Raw genomic sequence first — 18,990 nt, forward strand, 5'->3', positions numbered from 1 at the left:
AGGCTGCTAAAATGCCTCAGACATAGGTGACTGGTGTGGCCAAATCTGGTCCCACAGAATATTCTTTTTTTTCCTGGTTCATGCTGGTGTAGTCCTTACAGCCATTATGGGCCAGAGATTTGGCACATTCTTTGCAGCTGTTGGAGTGCCCTTGGCAGGAAGGGATAGCCAGTCTTGCAGTCCTGGGAGAAGGGCCAGAAAATCCCACTTTGCCTAGTCAGAAGGTTATGCTCATGCCTAGGGAGGCTTATCATGGAAAAAATGGGTCTGCTTTTTTAGAAATTCCTGCCCAAAAGAAATAAAAACACAGACATATGTCTTCTCATGTCTCTGTTCTCTGAACAGGAGCAATTTATTCGGCTTAGCTCAGAATTTTTACTCAGGATCTAGACCTTTCCTGTTTGTCTGTTTCTGGTAAAATGCAATGGATTCTTCATTTTTGGAAGAGATTTATGCTACTGAACCTCAATGATTGTGATTGGACAGATTTTTTTTTTCTCCACGGATTTCTGATTCAGATTATGAGGAAAATGTGGCTTTGGTCACTCTCTTTGAAGGATTCTGTTTCTCTGAAACTATTTCCAGGATGATTTAGTTGTTCTGGTGGGAAAACAATCATATTCCTCAGTCCCTTAGGAAAGTATTGATTTGTTAAAACTGGAATTTCCCCAACCCAAACTTATTCCCCCTGTTCCTTTTACTTTGGAGGATGTTCTTGTCACAGCCTGTAACTTGCCTGACGGCCAACCTTCTGTTCCCAAAAAGGCATGTAGATGACATAAAGTAATTTGGTCTTTTACATTTTTATACACTCATCCCAGATCAGACTCAGTGGCTATTGCTTTTAGGGAACCTAGCTATTGCTAAACATCTGCTTAATACTATTCCTTCTCCTTCTGACAAGGATGGAAAGGAATTTGATAGATCTTAGAAAAAAAGTGTATTTTTCTGCAATACTTGCTTTGAGAATTCTCAGCTGTCAAACTCATGTTAAAGTTTATGCTTGAGTATGCAGAAAGTATTGGCATTTGTTTCCTCTTCAGGGGAAAAATCTGCTTTGTGTAATTTGGTTGCTTCATTGTCTCAGTTGACTAACTGTTTGAAATGTGCTTAAGATTTTTCTGATGCCACTTTCAGAGCTGTTGCCACTAAATGAGGTTTGTTTGGTTGCATTCTCAAAACCTTCCAGTAGATGTCAAAAAAGAAGTTTTGAATTCCTCATTGGATAGAGTTACTTTTAGACCATCCTTTGCAGAGTTCCTTAAAATGTGTAATGAGAGATGTATACTGGTTCATGGGATCTCTCAGACGCATTAGCTGGTAGGTAGAATGGGAGACCTAGATTTTAAAAAATATGGTGACTCCAGCAAAAAAAAAAAAAAAAAAAAATCTCCTTATAAACAAACCCCCAAAACTGGAAACTGAAATGTCAAGTGATGCTGATATTGGGTTGTACCATGCATATATTGGAGACGGTTATAAACTGACAACTACAGAATACATTAAGTTGAATCTAGTTTGTGCTACTTTTTCTTTTTAGGATTCAAGAGCGCATATGCATCCTACTGTTTATATGGGGATGCGTTTGGACTCCTGACATCCATGCAGTAGGTTTAATGTATTTTTAATGCTTCGTGTATATATTTATGACTGCCTTTGAGTTGGGTGGAAGTTTATTTTCCACCCTATTGATTTGTGGTTGTGTTTTTAATACTTAAGAGATCAGAGAGCAGCTGTAGCTTTTGTTTCTGTTAGCTACAGCTGGTCAGACTTGCTGATCTGACTGACATTAGATTTACAGTAGGCATACTGGTGGCCTTTTAAAATCAATATGCTTATTTGTGTATATTAATTAACTTTCTTTATACAATAGCCAATATACTGTTGTACTGCAGTATGATATTGTAGCAAAAGTGGTAAAACATACAAATAAAAGCAAAAATTATGAATAGACTGATTTTACAGTAAAATAAGGAAAGTCAGCTTATTACTCCAGTACTTATTTATTACCACAAAATAAGAAATGTCAACAACAAATACTTGCAGGTTTCAGTAACATTTCTTCAGTACATAAATTCATCTGTAGTATTACAAATAAATACACTAAATCCTAAATGCTACAGCAATTCAACACCCCACTAATGGTCTAAGAGCCAACAACAAAATACAAATGTTAGAAACAGACCCATATTTTATGTGTTTTTACCTTCTGGCTGCATATGGTGTTCCATGTAAAATGTACCTTTCCTCAGGATAATTTCCTGGCAGATGATGCCAAAACTGTACACATCTCCTTTTTGTGACACTCCCTCCTTACGAAGATGCTCTGGAGCTGTCCACAGATCTAGTCATTCAGAGCACAAACAGAGAAAGTCATGAATATGAACGAAAAAATAAAACATAGATAAAAATACAAATTTCCATAAACCCTAACCCCTTTATGATTTCATCATATCTTAATGAGCTGCATAATGTTTTTCAAATTAAGTCAGTTGTTTTTACTTTATCTTTACAGCAGTTTCTTTTCTGTCTTGGAAAGCTGTATATACATTTTCTGTCTTTTAAGTGAGATACTATTTTATTTTCAGATGTTACTGGATTTTGAACAATGTACAGTAAAGATTTCAATATAAAAATTCTGCACATGGCTAAAGGATATTAGTTTATGAGAAATGCCATAAATAATGTATGGATAATAGCTAATATAGTATAAAGTAACCACAAGTTAGCATGTTATTTTAATGCCACTTGAATCAAAATTGTTCAAGGTTATACTTTTCAGACAGAATTTTAAAGTTGTCTAAGCTTTTGCTAAAAACCTGTTTTAAATACTGTAGCCATTTTTAAAAACTGTGCTTATTGTTAGTGATGAATTTACCCATTTTTAGTAATGTATAATATGCCTCTTGGTCCATTTATATGTAATGATAATTATACTTAATAAGCATGGCAAGAACATACATTTGGAGACAGAAATATATGAACAGAAACACAAAGAATACATTTCAATATTCTGTGCCATTTAAAATTTGCAACTTAATAAAATATTGAAGTAACAGATTCCAGGTAAGTCTGCATATGTACAGCCCTGGAGTAAGATTTCAAATATCCATTTCCCTCATAATATGCTTAACAGACAGGAAAAAAGATGTGGTAATAAGTTAATATTTTAATCTGGGACTTTATCTGCATTGAAGTGTATAGGTCATGTTCTGAAGCATCTTTGTTTTACAATTAATTTTACTACCAGTTACAGTCCTGATCTTAAAACTGCAAATGATTTTGCTAAAAATGAAGATTGTAGTGTATTGCTTGATTTTAAATATTTTACCATTTACTCAGTTTTTTTTTACAAACACATCCTTAGTAGGTATTGGACAATTTTTCCATACATCTGCAAAGCATTATGAGCATTACATCTTTAATAATGTTGCTTCTTACTTATATTGTGGTTTCACTACTACATTAGTGTGTCTTAAATTTCAGTGTAAGGTCTTCCACATGCAAGACCTTTCTGATTGCTTGTCTTTGTCGAAAGTAAAAAAAAAACTCCAACTGATGCATTTAAAAAGGAAATAGTCTATACATTAGCCTAAGTAGTGGAGTATTGTGGGTTCAGTCTTTCATGATGTCATGGAAGGGGGGTTTGATTCCATGAAAATTCACAGGGGGGAGAGGTGCCCTTATCAACAAAATAAGATGCAAAAACAACCCACTTTCTGCAGCAAGAATTGTATAATTTGGTACTGTGCTGGGTAAAGAAGTTATAGCCGTCTTCAAGAGTTCATTACTAATACTTGTTTCAGAACATAACTAATACATTTTAAGTGCTATGAAGATTATATAAAAGTGGACCAAAGTGTCACAGCTAGTCTAAAGCTCATCCCGTGTAATCTTAATGTTTTGAGTCACCAAAAGCATCTTACCATTAATTGCTTACTAGACGTTACTTTTATTTCTTTTGTTTAGGCTTGCTATTGTTTGGTTCTTTCCTGAAAATAGGTTTTATTAAAGCTTAAAAAAATAAAAAGAACAACTGAATATCAAAAATATATGCCAAGTAATTTAACAATCACATGAAAGAAACAAGAAAGAATAATTGTCATTGAGCATTCTAAAATACTAAAAAAATATCTAATAAAATCAGTCTAGTATCTTTTCAGTCCTTAATTCATTATCAATGATCATAAAAGCATTTAAAAAGTATTCAGAAAGCAACAGGCTCATACAATCATAGACTAATACTAGCCAAGCAGTCACTAGGACCATTAACAGCTTATCAAATAAGTCCATTGAATTTCTAGTTAATTTAACAGGGTTTCTTCCATAGTCTTAAAGGATTATGCCTTCTTGAAGAATAACTGCACCTAAACCAAAGAGTTACTGGTTTGTTGACATCATAGTATCTTAATGTTGGTGGGGTAGCACTTTTCTGCTTAAGAACTTCAAACGCTCTCTGATGCTGGTCTAGCCATGACCAAGTAATATTTTAAAGTGTGAGCTCTCTCAATGGCACTGTCAACTCGCTGAAGTCTGGTATAAACTTGCCTAAGTAAGTGACCATACCAAGAAAACATTGTAGAGCTTGCACATTATCTGGTGCAGGGATTTCAAGAATGGCTGCTTGCTTGGATGGGTCTGCTCTCAAGCCAATACTTGTAAACAAATGATGTAACTTCTGGTAGTCTGAATTTGCACTTCAGAGAACTGAACTTTAAGTTCACTTCATGTGCTCTTTCTAGAACTCTCTTAAGATTTCTGTCATGTTCTGCCTTACCATAAGCATCACTTGCCAAAATGAACTCTGCATCTAAGACAGAAAAAACAGTGGCATTTGGTAGCAGGGCTGCAACCTCTTTGACTGTATGCATGGGATGATGTGGCCTCTTCAATGTTTTATTCAAATCTCTTGGGTCAGTACATATTCTGATTTCATCTGGGCCTTTTTATGAGCTGTAACTTGGACGACACCCATTCCGTAGGTTCTGTAACTGGACAGATTACCTTCTTACACCATTTTGTCCAACTTAGCTTTGACTTTATGTTGCATAACTATTGGAACTCTTACTGGTGGTCTGACCACTGTACTGATTTCTGGGTCTAATTTCATTGAATACACAACTGGAAGTTTGCCCAACTTGTCATTGAAGGCATCAGCATACTCGGAAAAAATAGCGCTAGTGAAGCTGGAACTAGGACATGTGCTTATCTGATGAACTTCTTTGGTAAAAGAAAGCAGATTCATTTTCAGACTGTCTCTGAGACCCAATAATGACTGCACATGTCTTCAAACTCAATAGAACAATAGGCTATAACAGTTCTTGGCCACATAACATGAAAGCAGTACTAAGCCTTCGGTTTGAATTTCTTCACCTCCATAAGTAACAAGTTTCGCACAACTAGTCACATTTAGTTGTTCACCAGCTCTGACCATTGCAAAGTATCTGCAGACATGGCGTTACACTTTGAACCTGTGTCTACTTTAAGCTCGGTGGATTTACCATTGATCTGGACAGTACAAAACACTTCATTTCTTGCCAATAAATCTACTGCATCAATCTTTTCACCAGTTACTGGCACACCATCTACATAAAAAGCAGACTGTTGCAGGTTTCTTTGAATAACTTGCTTTTTGAAGTGACCCTTCTTTGTGACTGTGTGAGGCTTACAAATTACATCCAGGAAGTAACCAATGCAAATGAAAAATAACTGATGTACGTTACAGCAAAGCAAAATACAATACTCTTACAACCAAACCATTCTCAGAAAATCCTTAAAGAAACAGCATTTATTAATTTAACTAATAATAATAATAATAATAGTTACTGTGCACCAATAATCGAAAGTTCATCAACTAATAGATAAAAAATAGCCTTAATGAATTAAGAACTCATATCTCTTTCCCCATTAAACTGCGTGACATTCGTTGAAAGTCCAAGTGCATTAAGTTAAAAATAATAATCAACTAATAGATAAAAACAGCCTTCATGAATTAAGAACTCTTATATTTATTCACCCCATAAAACAGCCAACAAAGTCCCTATGTGCCCTATGTAGCAACAACAAATACACAATAATCGCTACTGGTTGCAATGGCAGGAGGATATGCCCCAAAATGTCACCTCTATTTCCTGCATTCATTACAAATCAGACACTTCTCATCAGAATCAGGGACAAATCCAGAAATAATCAGACAGGGACACTTAAAATATCTGTATTGTTAACTTGAGTCCTAGACAGAATAAGATAATGTGAATTAATATACCCTGAAGTAAATAAGTATATTATAATTCTGATAAATGTAATTATTTATGAAGTGCAATTCAATACCTATTTCTAAAAAAAGGTAATTTGGTTGTGTGCAAAGACAGACTGCAGTTATGCATCACATTTTAATTTGACACACCAGTCCACCACCAGTCCTGTCCACAACACAAATGATATCCAGATTCTGGTCTAGATTTACTTGTAAGTAAACAAATCCAGAAATAATAATCTGACTGAGACCATTCAGGGAGACTTAAAATAATACTATTGTTTTAACTTGAGCCATTCACAGAATAAGAAACTGTAAATTAATATACATTTTTCTGAAGTAAAGAAAAAATGTATATTATAATTCCTAATTTATTTCTAATTATTGTTATTATGTAAAGTGCAACCCCAGGATTCATGAAGCTTGGCGCAAGGCCGGCGTTAAGCTTGCACTGACCGTGCGGTGTGTAGATGGCGGAGTAGCACCAAATGCATATTAATGAAGGCACGCTGTCGCCACAGCCACGTGCATAGGAAACGAGCGCGAGTGCATAGGGGGTGTTGAAGTGCCGCACGGAGGCATTGAAATGTCAGCTGTCGACGTGCAACCTAAAATGCTTGCATATAACAATTTGCCTGCAGTAGTAATCACACCTGTCAGTCTTCATGGATACGGAAACGTATGCAAAGCATGCAAGACAGTTCTTGTGAACACAAAATTAAGAAGCAAACACAAATGCATGGTACGGAATATCGAGTCTCCATCCCTCGAACAAATGACATTGAAAACCGTGTGCCCGTATTCTAACGCAGTGTAGATAGTTATATCAAGTGGAAGTGAAACGCAACATGTTAGAGCGCTGCCAATAGTTATGTCTAGCCCAATGGTCAGGGTTACCAGCTGTCCCACATTGTGAGTGAGCGTACACAGCTGGGCAGATGTGTCCATACCAAAACCATGATAAATGTAAATATCTAGCGACCGTATGACAGAATTATATCCCACACTGCATGTAATAGTCACATGCAATAGGTATGTCCGTATGTAACATACCACATGTGACAAGAAATAGAATAAGCAAGAAAACAAAACAGAAGGAGCATATAAACTGCGACAACAATAAGCTAACATGTAGGCAGAAAGGAAAAGTATTATCTGTAGTGCTGACCGTGGGTATGTGTTGTCCTGTAAAATCAGATATGTGTCCGGAATATATCCCATCCTGGACATACGAAAAGGTGGCACCCTACCAATGGTCAGAGCAGTCAGCCAAAATCCGCCCATATGTGGTCCAAGCCGTACTTGTCAGGATGTGTCACAGTTGAACGGTTATTACCCGGGTGTACCAACCATGTCATGAAAGTTAAGTATGGGCGTGTACCTATGTGCATGATGTACAGCATGTGGAAGGTGAAACATGCCAGGGTAGACCACACAACCATACAGGTACCTGACATTTGTAGTGTATGCAATGTGTTCCCCTGACCGTGTCATGGGCCATCAACCAAAGACGTGATGGATGGAGTGTCAGGAATATGTGTGCAGGGGGGATGGGTAATGGTATAATCCACAAAGGCGAGACTGTGTTGGATGCAGAATAGGTGAACATGAGGTGTATGAGGGAGCAGCGGGTGAATCCGAAAGAAACACAAAGAACAAGTATACACATCTGCAATACAACCTGACAGGCCATACTGTAGAATGCAATCACACAAACATATGAATATTAAAATGTGCGATACAAATGTACAGAAATGTCACCGGCACATACCCACAGAATGGTCTGGATGGAACCGGCCCATTCAAATACAACACACCTGGATGCATAATTGAATACCCATCATCCCCTCCACAGCACACAGCCCGCCCCCATACCTGAACATCCACCAAATCCAGCCATACTCGGCCTACTAGCTTGGCGCAGCCATATCTACACATAGTGACCACTACTCATATGTAGTAGGCAGTGTCACCCTAGGCAGTTTCAGGATTGCAAACTATGTATCCCTTGCATGTAAAACCCCATCACATTTTCGTAAAGCCAAAAGAATGGACGGTATTGGTCTTGTTCAATTTTTGGATATCCCTCATGGGATAAGTAACCTGTGTAAACATCAGACTGGGTATCAGGACACAATGTCCAGTCCTGTAGACATCCGGACACAAGTTGAATGTGCAGTAGTGGTGCACGAGACTGTCCAGCCCTAGACGGTCATGCAGAACTTACTACCCAGGATCAAACACCTGCCCGTGGCGCACGTTTCCCCACATGAATAATCAAGAGAATATATTGTACACATTTGCATAGTGGCACTTGGAAATAGGGTGATTACGGTGCTGACGTAAACAGGGTACCTCCTGACCCACTGTGTGAGGGACAGTCACTGTTTGGGTAGGTGTGTCCTGACCATCAATGATACAATAGCAAATGTCCTGTGATTGTAGGAAATAACTATGTACCATACTGCATGTAACAGTTGCCTAAAGCAGTCATGTCTGGATATAAAATACGTAATCCATACAAGAAACAGACTAAGCAATGAAAGTGCTAAAGGAATAGGCTCTCAGCTAGGAAAATAATGAATGTTCTAAACCCTGCACTGACCGTGGGTATGTGTTGGCCTAAACAATCTGGTGTGTCTAGAATATATCCCATCCTGTACATATGAAAATGTGGTAACCCTACCAATGGTCAGAGCATTCGCACAATAACTGGCCAGCCTCTGAATCACTCACAAAGCCAGGGACCATTGGAGGAAAGGTGTTGAATGAGGATGACTAATGACAAGAATTAAGAGTAATAGATGCATTTATCTGCAGAAAATAAGTAGTAATACATATGTCTCCGAATCTGTCAACACGTTCCAAGTTAATAGTACTAATATTGTAGAAGTGTCCATGATTGCCCCTAATTTGTCATTGCCTTGTTCCTGTCACTGTTGAATTTAGTCCCCAAGTATCACAGAGGTCCATGCACATATGTACACCAACCAACTGTCACATTTGTTGACAGGACTATTTGCATATCTGTAGTGAATTCATAAGTGATGTCCAGAATAATATTCATCGTATATATGAATGAATGAAATAGTCAAATGTGAAGGGAAACACCAGTGGAAACACCCCCCCATCCTGTATCATGTAGTGGAACCACCCCCACCCTATATTATGTAGTGCCAACCTAATAATGTGGTCAGAGGTGCCCAAACCCCTGCGTCTGTAAACACAGGTAGAATGTTAAAATCAGGAGCAACTCTGTCCATGTGCTACATCTGACATTTGAACAGGTACAGGACAGTACTGGTCACCAGTCGGACAAGCCTAAACCCAGACCACCACATGAACACCCTGACAATCAAACACAAGTATGTGCCAGGACTATAAGCGTTGGAGTTCTGAATATCCTTGGAGTGAGTAGACATGCAGCACGGGTCCAGAGCAGTAGGGAATAGGGAATGTCGTATGTGTAGTACCGCGGTTTTCCCAGCAGGAGAATGGATGCCTGCTGTGTAAGTGAAGCAGTGAAGTGTATGTTAGGGTAGCTATGAACCATGGGTATACATATAAATGAAGCAGAACACCAATAGTGTAGTGGTTAGAACATCCGCCTAACGTAAATGCATTCTCGGTTCAAGTACGACTATAGCACATATCACTTTCTTGTGTAATGAATGCCTCTGTGCTGTAAAGCCAACATTTAAACACATAAAGGTGAATGTGTGTTTCGCATGGGGACGTTAACCGGATTCCATCAATCAAAGTGGAACTGTCATAATGAACAAGGTACACCTAAGCACAAAGACGTGGCAGTAAACATATGTAACTCACAATAAGGATATGCAAGTGCACCTGTGCGTGTGTAAGCAGCTCCCAGCATAAGAAATGTATGTTGTTTTGTTCAGATGTAACTTATATATGTATATATAGCTATATAGATGAGTGTATAGATATATATCCACAGATATAAAATAAAGAAATACATGAAAAGAAATAACAATTAAATATATATATATATATATATATATATATATATATATATATATATATAGAATGAACACCGAAAGGAGAAAGCATACACATGGGTTGTGAAGGGAATCTAGAGCAACTAAGGTATTATACAGTGCTTGTAGTGTATGTCAGATAAAGCTGCCCAAGAGTGAGCAGAGCATCGCTATTCACACCAGAGGCAGGGTCATACCAGTGGGCATAATATCGTTGAACTGCTACATCAACATTACACACAGACGGAATGTATTACATGCTGTGACCACCTACACATGTAACCCGCAAATGGCTGTAATCCATAACACCAGGAAAGGCACGTATATGTAAATAATACACAAGGTGGTACAAAATGTGTGTAGGGCCCCTAACGGTCTGGAGAGGGCAATGTGTAAAGGTGTGCCATGAGTGAGATATCATGTGGATAATGGCTGTTACGCATGGAAACTCAGCACGGGTGGGTTGGAGGAACTATGGCTATGCCATTATTGATACAGGTGTGCCAGGGTTGGTTGCGCCAGTTCCAATGGAGCAGCCTGTGTAGGTCAGCTAGTACGTAGAAGCGATTCTCAGCTAGAGTGTCTTCTGCGTGGAGACATGCATGAATGGGCGTACCGTCATTGAAGGCTGTGTGTCAGGGCTGGCAACTATGCACGTAAAAGTCTATCAGCCAATCAGTAGCGGACCAGAGTTCCGTAGTGGCAACCCCTAACCGGGAAAAGCCGAAAGACACAACAATATGCAGACATCAATATGTTGAAGTACATTCTCTGTAACACATGCACTCCATTTATTGACATAAATAATGTGAATGTGCACAGACACAAATACAGTAGCAGGTATACTAGGCTGTGTAGATGAGGAATAGGTCAATTGACACTGTATCACAACACACTTATCAGCGGTACTCCATACTTGAACAAAGTGCGACATCTGTCCGTTGTATAACGTGCTATATACTGATTACAAGTTAACCGGAGTGAAGTGTTGGTGTCATAATGACTAAGGCAATAGTATGCTGTTGTAGCAGAGATAAAACCTAGTACGCATGTGTAAGTGTGTTTCTACGGGAAATGTATTGGTCAACGGACACACAGATGTGTATGCATATATATATATATATATATACATACATGCATACATACACACACATATACAAATATATATATTATATACATATATATATATATATATATATATATATATATATATATATATATATATATATATATATATATATATATATATATACACACACACAACATTTATTGATATATACACATATACACAAATTAAATATATATATATATGTCATTGTAGATATACACATGTACATAACTAGTTTACTGTACAGCAAGCAATTATGGGTAACATATGTTCAGACTGGGCATACGTTACTGGGAGGTCCAATAAACAAACGTTTACCCCCACACCACTCAGCTAGGCCGGTGAGACATACAGACATGCAATAAAGGTAAATACACCGCTGCTTTCCAAACCACCAGCAGGAAAGTACCAGTGGGAGAGATCTGCAAGGTCTACACTTTAAACATGGATAACTGAGTCCCTTGCGGGACACCAAAAATTCACTATACAAGCAGCCTATAGTCATTGAGGCGAGCAGTATGTACCTGTACACGGAACAGTAGGCTGTGCAAGTGTGATAAAAGATGAGTTGACAAGACATACGACATGTGACCCGAGACAGGGAGAGTGGGCAGTGTGTAGGGGTGTGTTCATACACCAGCTGTGCTCACAGTAAGTATGAGTCATGAGTACTGTAGAGGGGTGTCAGGTAGGTCAATCATGGGTGTGCAATAATGGGCCTATGTGTGCAGGTATCGGTTGGCAGAGATGTAGTAGGCATGCCCAGCGGAAGTAATTAATATGCCTATGTGGGCATTCCTGATGCTCATAACTCCCAAGCATGAAGAGCAAATCTACTTGGTAGTCCATAAGCCATTTGGGGAACGCATAGGGATTATATCAGTGCCCTGTACCCAATGATCATGGACGTCCATGATTATGAATCAGAATCCAATACAGTCCTAACTAAACCCTGCCAGAAATAGTGATATTAGGTCAACAGATGGTGGAATAGACGTAATGCCTGACAGCATATCTCTATATATGTGTATAGATATAGATATATATATATATATATATATATATATATATATATATATATATATATCTACACATATATATATATCCATACATATACAGACACAGAAATATAAATATAATATTATATATATATATATATATATATATATATATATATATATATATATATAGCTATATATCTATATAGCTATATATATATATATATATATATATATATATATATATATATATATATATATATATATATATATATGTTACTGTAGATATACAGACCAGGCATATGCTACTGGGAGGTCCAAGAAACAAATGTTGCCCTCCCACACCGCCCAGCTAGGCCGGTCAGACATACAGCCACGCAGTAAAGGTGAATACACCACTGCTTTCAAAAACACCGGCAGGAAAGTACCAGTGTGAGAGATCTGCAAGGTCTACACTTTAAACATAGATAACGGGGTCCCTTGCGGGACACCAATAATTCACTTTACATATGAACCCATGGTAATCGATGCGAGCAGGATGTAGCTGTACACGGAACAGTAGGTTGTGCAAGTCTGATAACACATGGTTTGACAGAATGTACGACATGTGTCCCGAGACGGGGAGTGTGTGCAGTGTGTAGGGGTGTGTTCATACCCCAGTTGCGCTCACAGTAAGTATGAGTCATGAGTGCTGTAGAGGGGTGTCAGGTAGGGGAATCATGGGTATGCCATAATGGGCATAAGTGTGCAGGTGTTGGTTGGCAGAGATGTATTTGGCACACCTCGTGGAAGCAATTAATATTCCTATGTGGGCATAGCAGACGCCTATACCTCCCACACCTGAAGAGCACATCTACTGGATAGTCCGTAAAACATTGTAGGAACACATAGGGACTATAACAGTGCTTTGTACCCGATTAGCATGGACATCCATGATTACGAATCAGAATGTAACACAGTCCTAACTAAACACTTCCAGAACTAGTATGTTTAGGTGGACAGGTGGCGGGATACATGTAATGATTAATAAATACATGTATGAGTCATGTACAGCATGCACGACAAATGTGAATGAATACATATGCCCTGTGACTGTCAATGTGTCAGGTTAATAGAACCAATCATCCAAATGTGTCCCTTAAGGTGTTATGCAGTGTCCCTGATGCAAGTGTTCATTCTCCCCCATTCGTATGTGAGGTCTGCTAGTGAGAGAAAGCGCATATTACGATGACCACCATAGGTAGATGATAGTATAATAGTGTGGAGTTACCACCTGTCTGCCTTTGTGAGGGACACTCTACTCTGGGCAGTTGTGTCCTGCAAAATGAATGTTACGGCACATAGCCTGTGATATCGGGAAAAGAGTTCATATATTGTGTGTAGTGGTGTCATAAATTGATATTGTTTTATCTGAAACAGGTACATGTTATAGGGAACATTAGTAGCAATTATAATGCTACAAGAATAACCTTAATGTATGCAAACCGGTGAAGTAGTCAGTATGCTACTGGCTATGGGTATATGTTGCCTTGCCAAATGTGACAGCTCTACATATAGGTCCTATAGGGCTGCCACCTTTCCAAATGGCCAAAGTGGGAGCTGCTCTGTAGAAATGTCAGACGTACCAGGTCAGAACATAGCTACAGCCATGCATAGTACAGACATATACATAGTCGCACAAATCAAAACCTAGTCAAGTAGCAGTCAGGTTGCTTATGCTACTTCACATAACATATAGATGTGTCATGTATACAATAACTGTTACATGCAAATATTATAGACACGTAGAATATAATATTGTCCTGTAATTGGGACATTAGCTATGGCTACAGTATTGTCGCATGACACATATGCCTAATGAGGGACTGTCCCATGCAAAGTGGGAAAGGTGTTATGCCTAGAATGTGTACAATCTAAAAGGTGGAAATCCTACAATAGGTATGTAGCATGACCCGGCCGAGAGATACATTTCCCAAAACACATTCACATGTCAGCATTGCAGAGTATCGGTTCCCATGTATCAGCCAGATGGGAGCAGATTGTATGAAGAAGACGCATATCATATGATGACGTCACTGGACAGGCCGCCGAGTCCATACAGTCGAACGCCTGCCTTCGCCTAATGTTTAGCCATACCCAATACTGTAATCATGTAGTCTGATGTAATAGGCATCACAAGGGATCACACCCACCCAGCGTGAGTGACAAATGGAAGCACCAATGTCGGTGCACATGCAAGTGAGTGAGAGAGTGGGTGTACGCGTGTTTGTTTACCAGTATGCGAGTATTGCACTGTTAAAGAAATGTGGAGTCTAAGTAAGTATAAGAAGCTGTAACCAGAGCTCAGCAGTGCTTAACAATGTGCAAACCCATGCACAAACACTCCTACTGGCTGGAATGTGCCTTACCCACTCCGTATCCAAAGACGTCGTTCTGGACGAAAACAAGGAACCGTCCTTTGCACGTGTTGGTAGCAATACCCTGCGCACACAGGTCATGTGAATTGCCAATAACCCATGGCATATATACAGACAATAGACAGTACCACACACATACCATACAGCACAGTCATCCAACAGTATAGCAAGGTACTGGCAGATATGTCTGGACCACTGGTGTTTGTAGACCTGGCCATTCTGTGTTTCAATGTGTGAGCATGCCCAGTATGACTGTTACGCATGTTGTCGACTGACATTACTGTCATACTGTCATGTGTTTGAGCATGCCCAGTATGGTCAACTGGATCGCATGTGTCACATGTCCATATAGTCAGTACTGTGGAGCCGACCCCTGTGTTGTACACTGACAGGTGGCATGCAGTATCTGTAGGGTAGCTAACGGTCATGTGGCATTGACTGTTGCTACATTTCTGCACAGCGTGGGGGACATTCAACTGCATCCACAGTCCTACACTGTACCGGGGGTGGCGCACCTGACTCTCACATGTGTACGTTGGAAGGGGGGCACAGCTGACAGTTGTACACATTTGCGACTACTGTACTGATATGCCAGGTACTCCATTTCAGTGTGTGTACCCATCTAAATTGCTGGTTGGAGGCATACCAGTGTACGTTGGATCCTAGCTTGAATTACCAGCATATTGGTTTCAGATGTCCTAGCCTTCACAACCTGCATCCAACTGCCTGTCCTGCTGTGGTCTGTGTGTGTGTTTGTGGGGGTTGGGGTCATCCATTGTGCATCTCCAGAGGCCATTGTATAGCATTTCCCTGTAGTGGTCTACACCTGTCCAGCTGTATGAGACTTGTGTGGGCTGTATGAACAGACATAATGTTCAGCCCATAACCTGCAGTGGGTTAGGACACCCTATGTACTACTGGCTACTATTGTGGCCCCGGTTTGAGCTACAGATGTCATGGTGCCACTATGGATGTGCACTGTCTGCTGCCCTAACAGTTGGCCACCAGATTCCCTTGTATGCTCACATCCATACCATAGCTACAGGTAAATACAGATTCTAATGCAACTGCCAATTGGTAGGTTGATTGACTTACCTTTGGGGTGTTCCAGAGTTGAGGATGGTGCTGGTGGGTCGCCTATGTCAGATGCACACAGTGCACTTTCTGTACATGGCTGAGCACAGGTAGTGTCATGTTTGGCATCCCTTGTACTGTCTGTGCGAGTCAGAGAGGGTGAGATTCCCTGGGTACCTACTGTGTCAGTGCATATGTCATGTGTTGCCTACTTGCCAAGGGCAGGTCATACTGTGCATGCCTCCTTTCACCGACTGGGTCCAGCTCAGGTAGTTCCTCCTCCAAGTCACACTGTGCCTGTACAGGCCTTGGCATTGGTGGGTGGCTGTGTGGCCCTGCCCCATGCTTTTCCTGCTGCAACTGTTACCGCAGGATCAGATTGTGTAGCATAGCACATACCATAACAATTTGTGTGCATGTAGCTGGTGAATACTTCAAGGCTCCATTGGATGTGTCCAGACACCGGAACTGTGACCTCAGCATCCCAAACACACACTCAATGATATGTTTTGCCTGTGCGTGTGCCTCAGAATGGTGTAGTTGTTCAGGTGTGTGTGCATTGCTGATGGGTGTCATCAGCCACGACTCCAGTGGTTACCCAGCATTCCCCACTATGTAACTGTAGGGGATGTCCATATTGCCAAAGGTGTGGTACAGTCAGATGCCACATATTGGAATTGTCATAGCTTCCAGGGCAGACAGCGCACACATTCAGTTTAATGCCCTGTCCATCGCATATGGCCTAGCTGTTGGAGGGTATGCCCTGCAGTGACCGTAGGCCCTACCACACTGGGTGGTGCTTTGATTTGTACGTGCATGCAGGCTATAGCACCCAGTACCCCAGGGTAGTCAACCATTTGGTGGGAGAGATGCATATTGCTGGCCAACAAAGCACGTGTGTTGAGGACATGTACGTGTTCACTGGCACGTGGTGGCATGGCGTCTGTGAACTGGTGCAATACTCTGGATACAGATGCCTGTGAGATCCCCAAGATATCCCCAGTTGTGCATTGGGAGGTACCTGTGGCTAGTATACCTAGGCCAACACATACCTTGGTATCCACTGGGATGGGTTTCCCTCGGCCTGTTCGATGTGTCAGGTGTGGCCGGCGGAGTTAACCAAGCTGCTGTAGGAGGTGTCTGTCCACCCCATAGCGCTCCATTATCTCCAGCCCATGTAGCCCCTGGTAGGTTATCCTGGATCTGTAAAGTGTTCTGTCACCTCACTAAGGGTTATTCGGCAGCATTCACATCCTCACCACCCTGAGCCTCTTGTACATGTTGGTCCATGTTGCCTGCTGCAGCCCTTCTCATTTGGTTGGATTGTGTTGAGAAATGTCCCCACATGTATACACTGGTGGTGTAGAGTGTGGGAGAAACCTGTGTGTATGGTGCCTGGTCACTTTACCGTAGTGTTCATTGGTGGCCTGGCCATGTAATCTGCTGATTGTGCTAATTATCACCTGTCTGTGCAGCCTATTCACCTTGACTACTCCACTATTGCTGTTGTCCCTCCCAATTTCACCAGGCAGGTATAGACACACCCCTAGCTTAGGTGTGCTAAGGCAGGATTAATCCCAAGGCACAGGGCTCCAATGTACATACAGTATGCCTAAAACCCCTCCCATGCCTTCACCTATACTCCAGTCCTGCACCCGGCTATCTACACACATACACTCTTGGGATCTGCATCACACCCTGGGGATAAATGGGATTCACTATTGTCAACCTCATTTGCATAGTATTGTCTTCTCATGCATAGTCATATGACCCATACTGATCCTTCAAATTAATAACCACTTCTTACTGTCACTCAGATCCGAACACAAATATATATATTTATATATATATATATATATATATATATATATACATACATATACACACACACACACACACACACACACACACACACACACACACACACACACAGACACACACACACACACACATATACATATACACACACAGATGTAGATATTGAATTTACATCACAACAGCGGACCACATGACACCAAAGCATTAGACAAGAATGAAAGAGAAACCACATGTTCCACCTGCATTATGTAGTGGTGTTACTATCAAGGCAAGTGTGTTACGTTGCATCACACAGGAGAGATGGTAGTAAGGGTAAGAGTAGGGCTGCTGACATTTACCCACCAGACCTATTGGCGAATGTATGTGTATGTGTTGACAGCCCAGTCTCTTGTCCAATTATGACATTTGTGGACACTATATAGGAATGCAACAAAACAAACTCAACACATCCTGGAGTGAGCCACTCACAGATACCAACACATAGGAAACATCTGCCAAACACACACACCTGTCATGACTTGGAATCGAACACCTACCTGTCTTTCCTATCACACTACAGTATTATGCAGTTACAGAACACACTACCGAGATTACTGAAACACAGCACTCCCAGAGGCATACTTCTAGGTGGGTGACATCATCAGCAAAGGCAAAGACACCGATAGGGAATGTATGGAGAGTGAGCAGTCTAAAAGCATTATTCTGTCCCCAGGCAGCTGGAAACACACAGACACACACATGGCAGGGCTGGGATTCGAACATACACCTAACTACCTTATCACACTACAGCATTACGCAGTTACAGAATGTACTACCGAGATTACTGGACCACAGCACTCCCACAGTCATACATCTAGGTGGATGACATCATCAAGAATGGAACAAATGCCGATAGGGATTGTATGGACTGTGAGCAGTCTAAAAGCATATTACTGTCCCAAGGCAGACGTAGACAAACACACAGCAGTGGTGTGACCAGGACAACTGCCTATCTACGGAGAACTATTGCAACACTACATAGATACGAGATGCACCACAGACAGTACACCTTTCAAGGCAGTCAACCAGTGTGCTCAATGTAGGAATCCATCCTGACATGGGGTATGGACATCTGTTGCCTGGATGACCACTATCGCTATGCAGGATTTCAATGGTCATGCCCATACACAGAGGCACATAACCGACACAAGGTGTCACTGGGCATGCTCACACACTTAGTAGCACATGTCCGTTTGGAATGTACTATGTGTCCATCTACACAACGGCGTACTGGGCATGCTCACACACTTAGTAGTAGCGAAGGGCTGTCTTGTATGCA

The 18,990-nt window shown here is 40.7% G+C and overlaps 1 protein-coding gene across 1 annotated transcript in view; it reads right to left on the reverse strand.

The window, feature by feature from the left end:
* Window positions 1-18,990, reverse strand: part of LOC122814299 (heat-stable enterotoxin receptor-like) — a 436,605-nt gene that overhangs the window by 278,306 nt on the left and 139,309 nt on the right. The window contains exon 4 of the mRNA XM_044086889.1: window positions 2,207-2,344. Within this exon, the coding sequence (XP_043942824.1) occupies window positions 2,207-2,344 (138 nt within the window). The remainder of the gene's footprint in view (window positions 1-2,206; window positions 2,345-18,990) is intronic.

Source organism: Protopterus annectens, chromosome 1.part1 (assembly GCF_019279795.1).
Source record: "Protopterus annectens isolate FY-2018-M chromosome 1.part1, PAN1.0, whole genome shotgun sequence".
Lineage (NCBI taxonomy): Eukaryota > Metazoa > Chordata > Ceratodontiformes > Protopteridae > Protopterus > Protopterus annectens.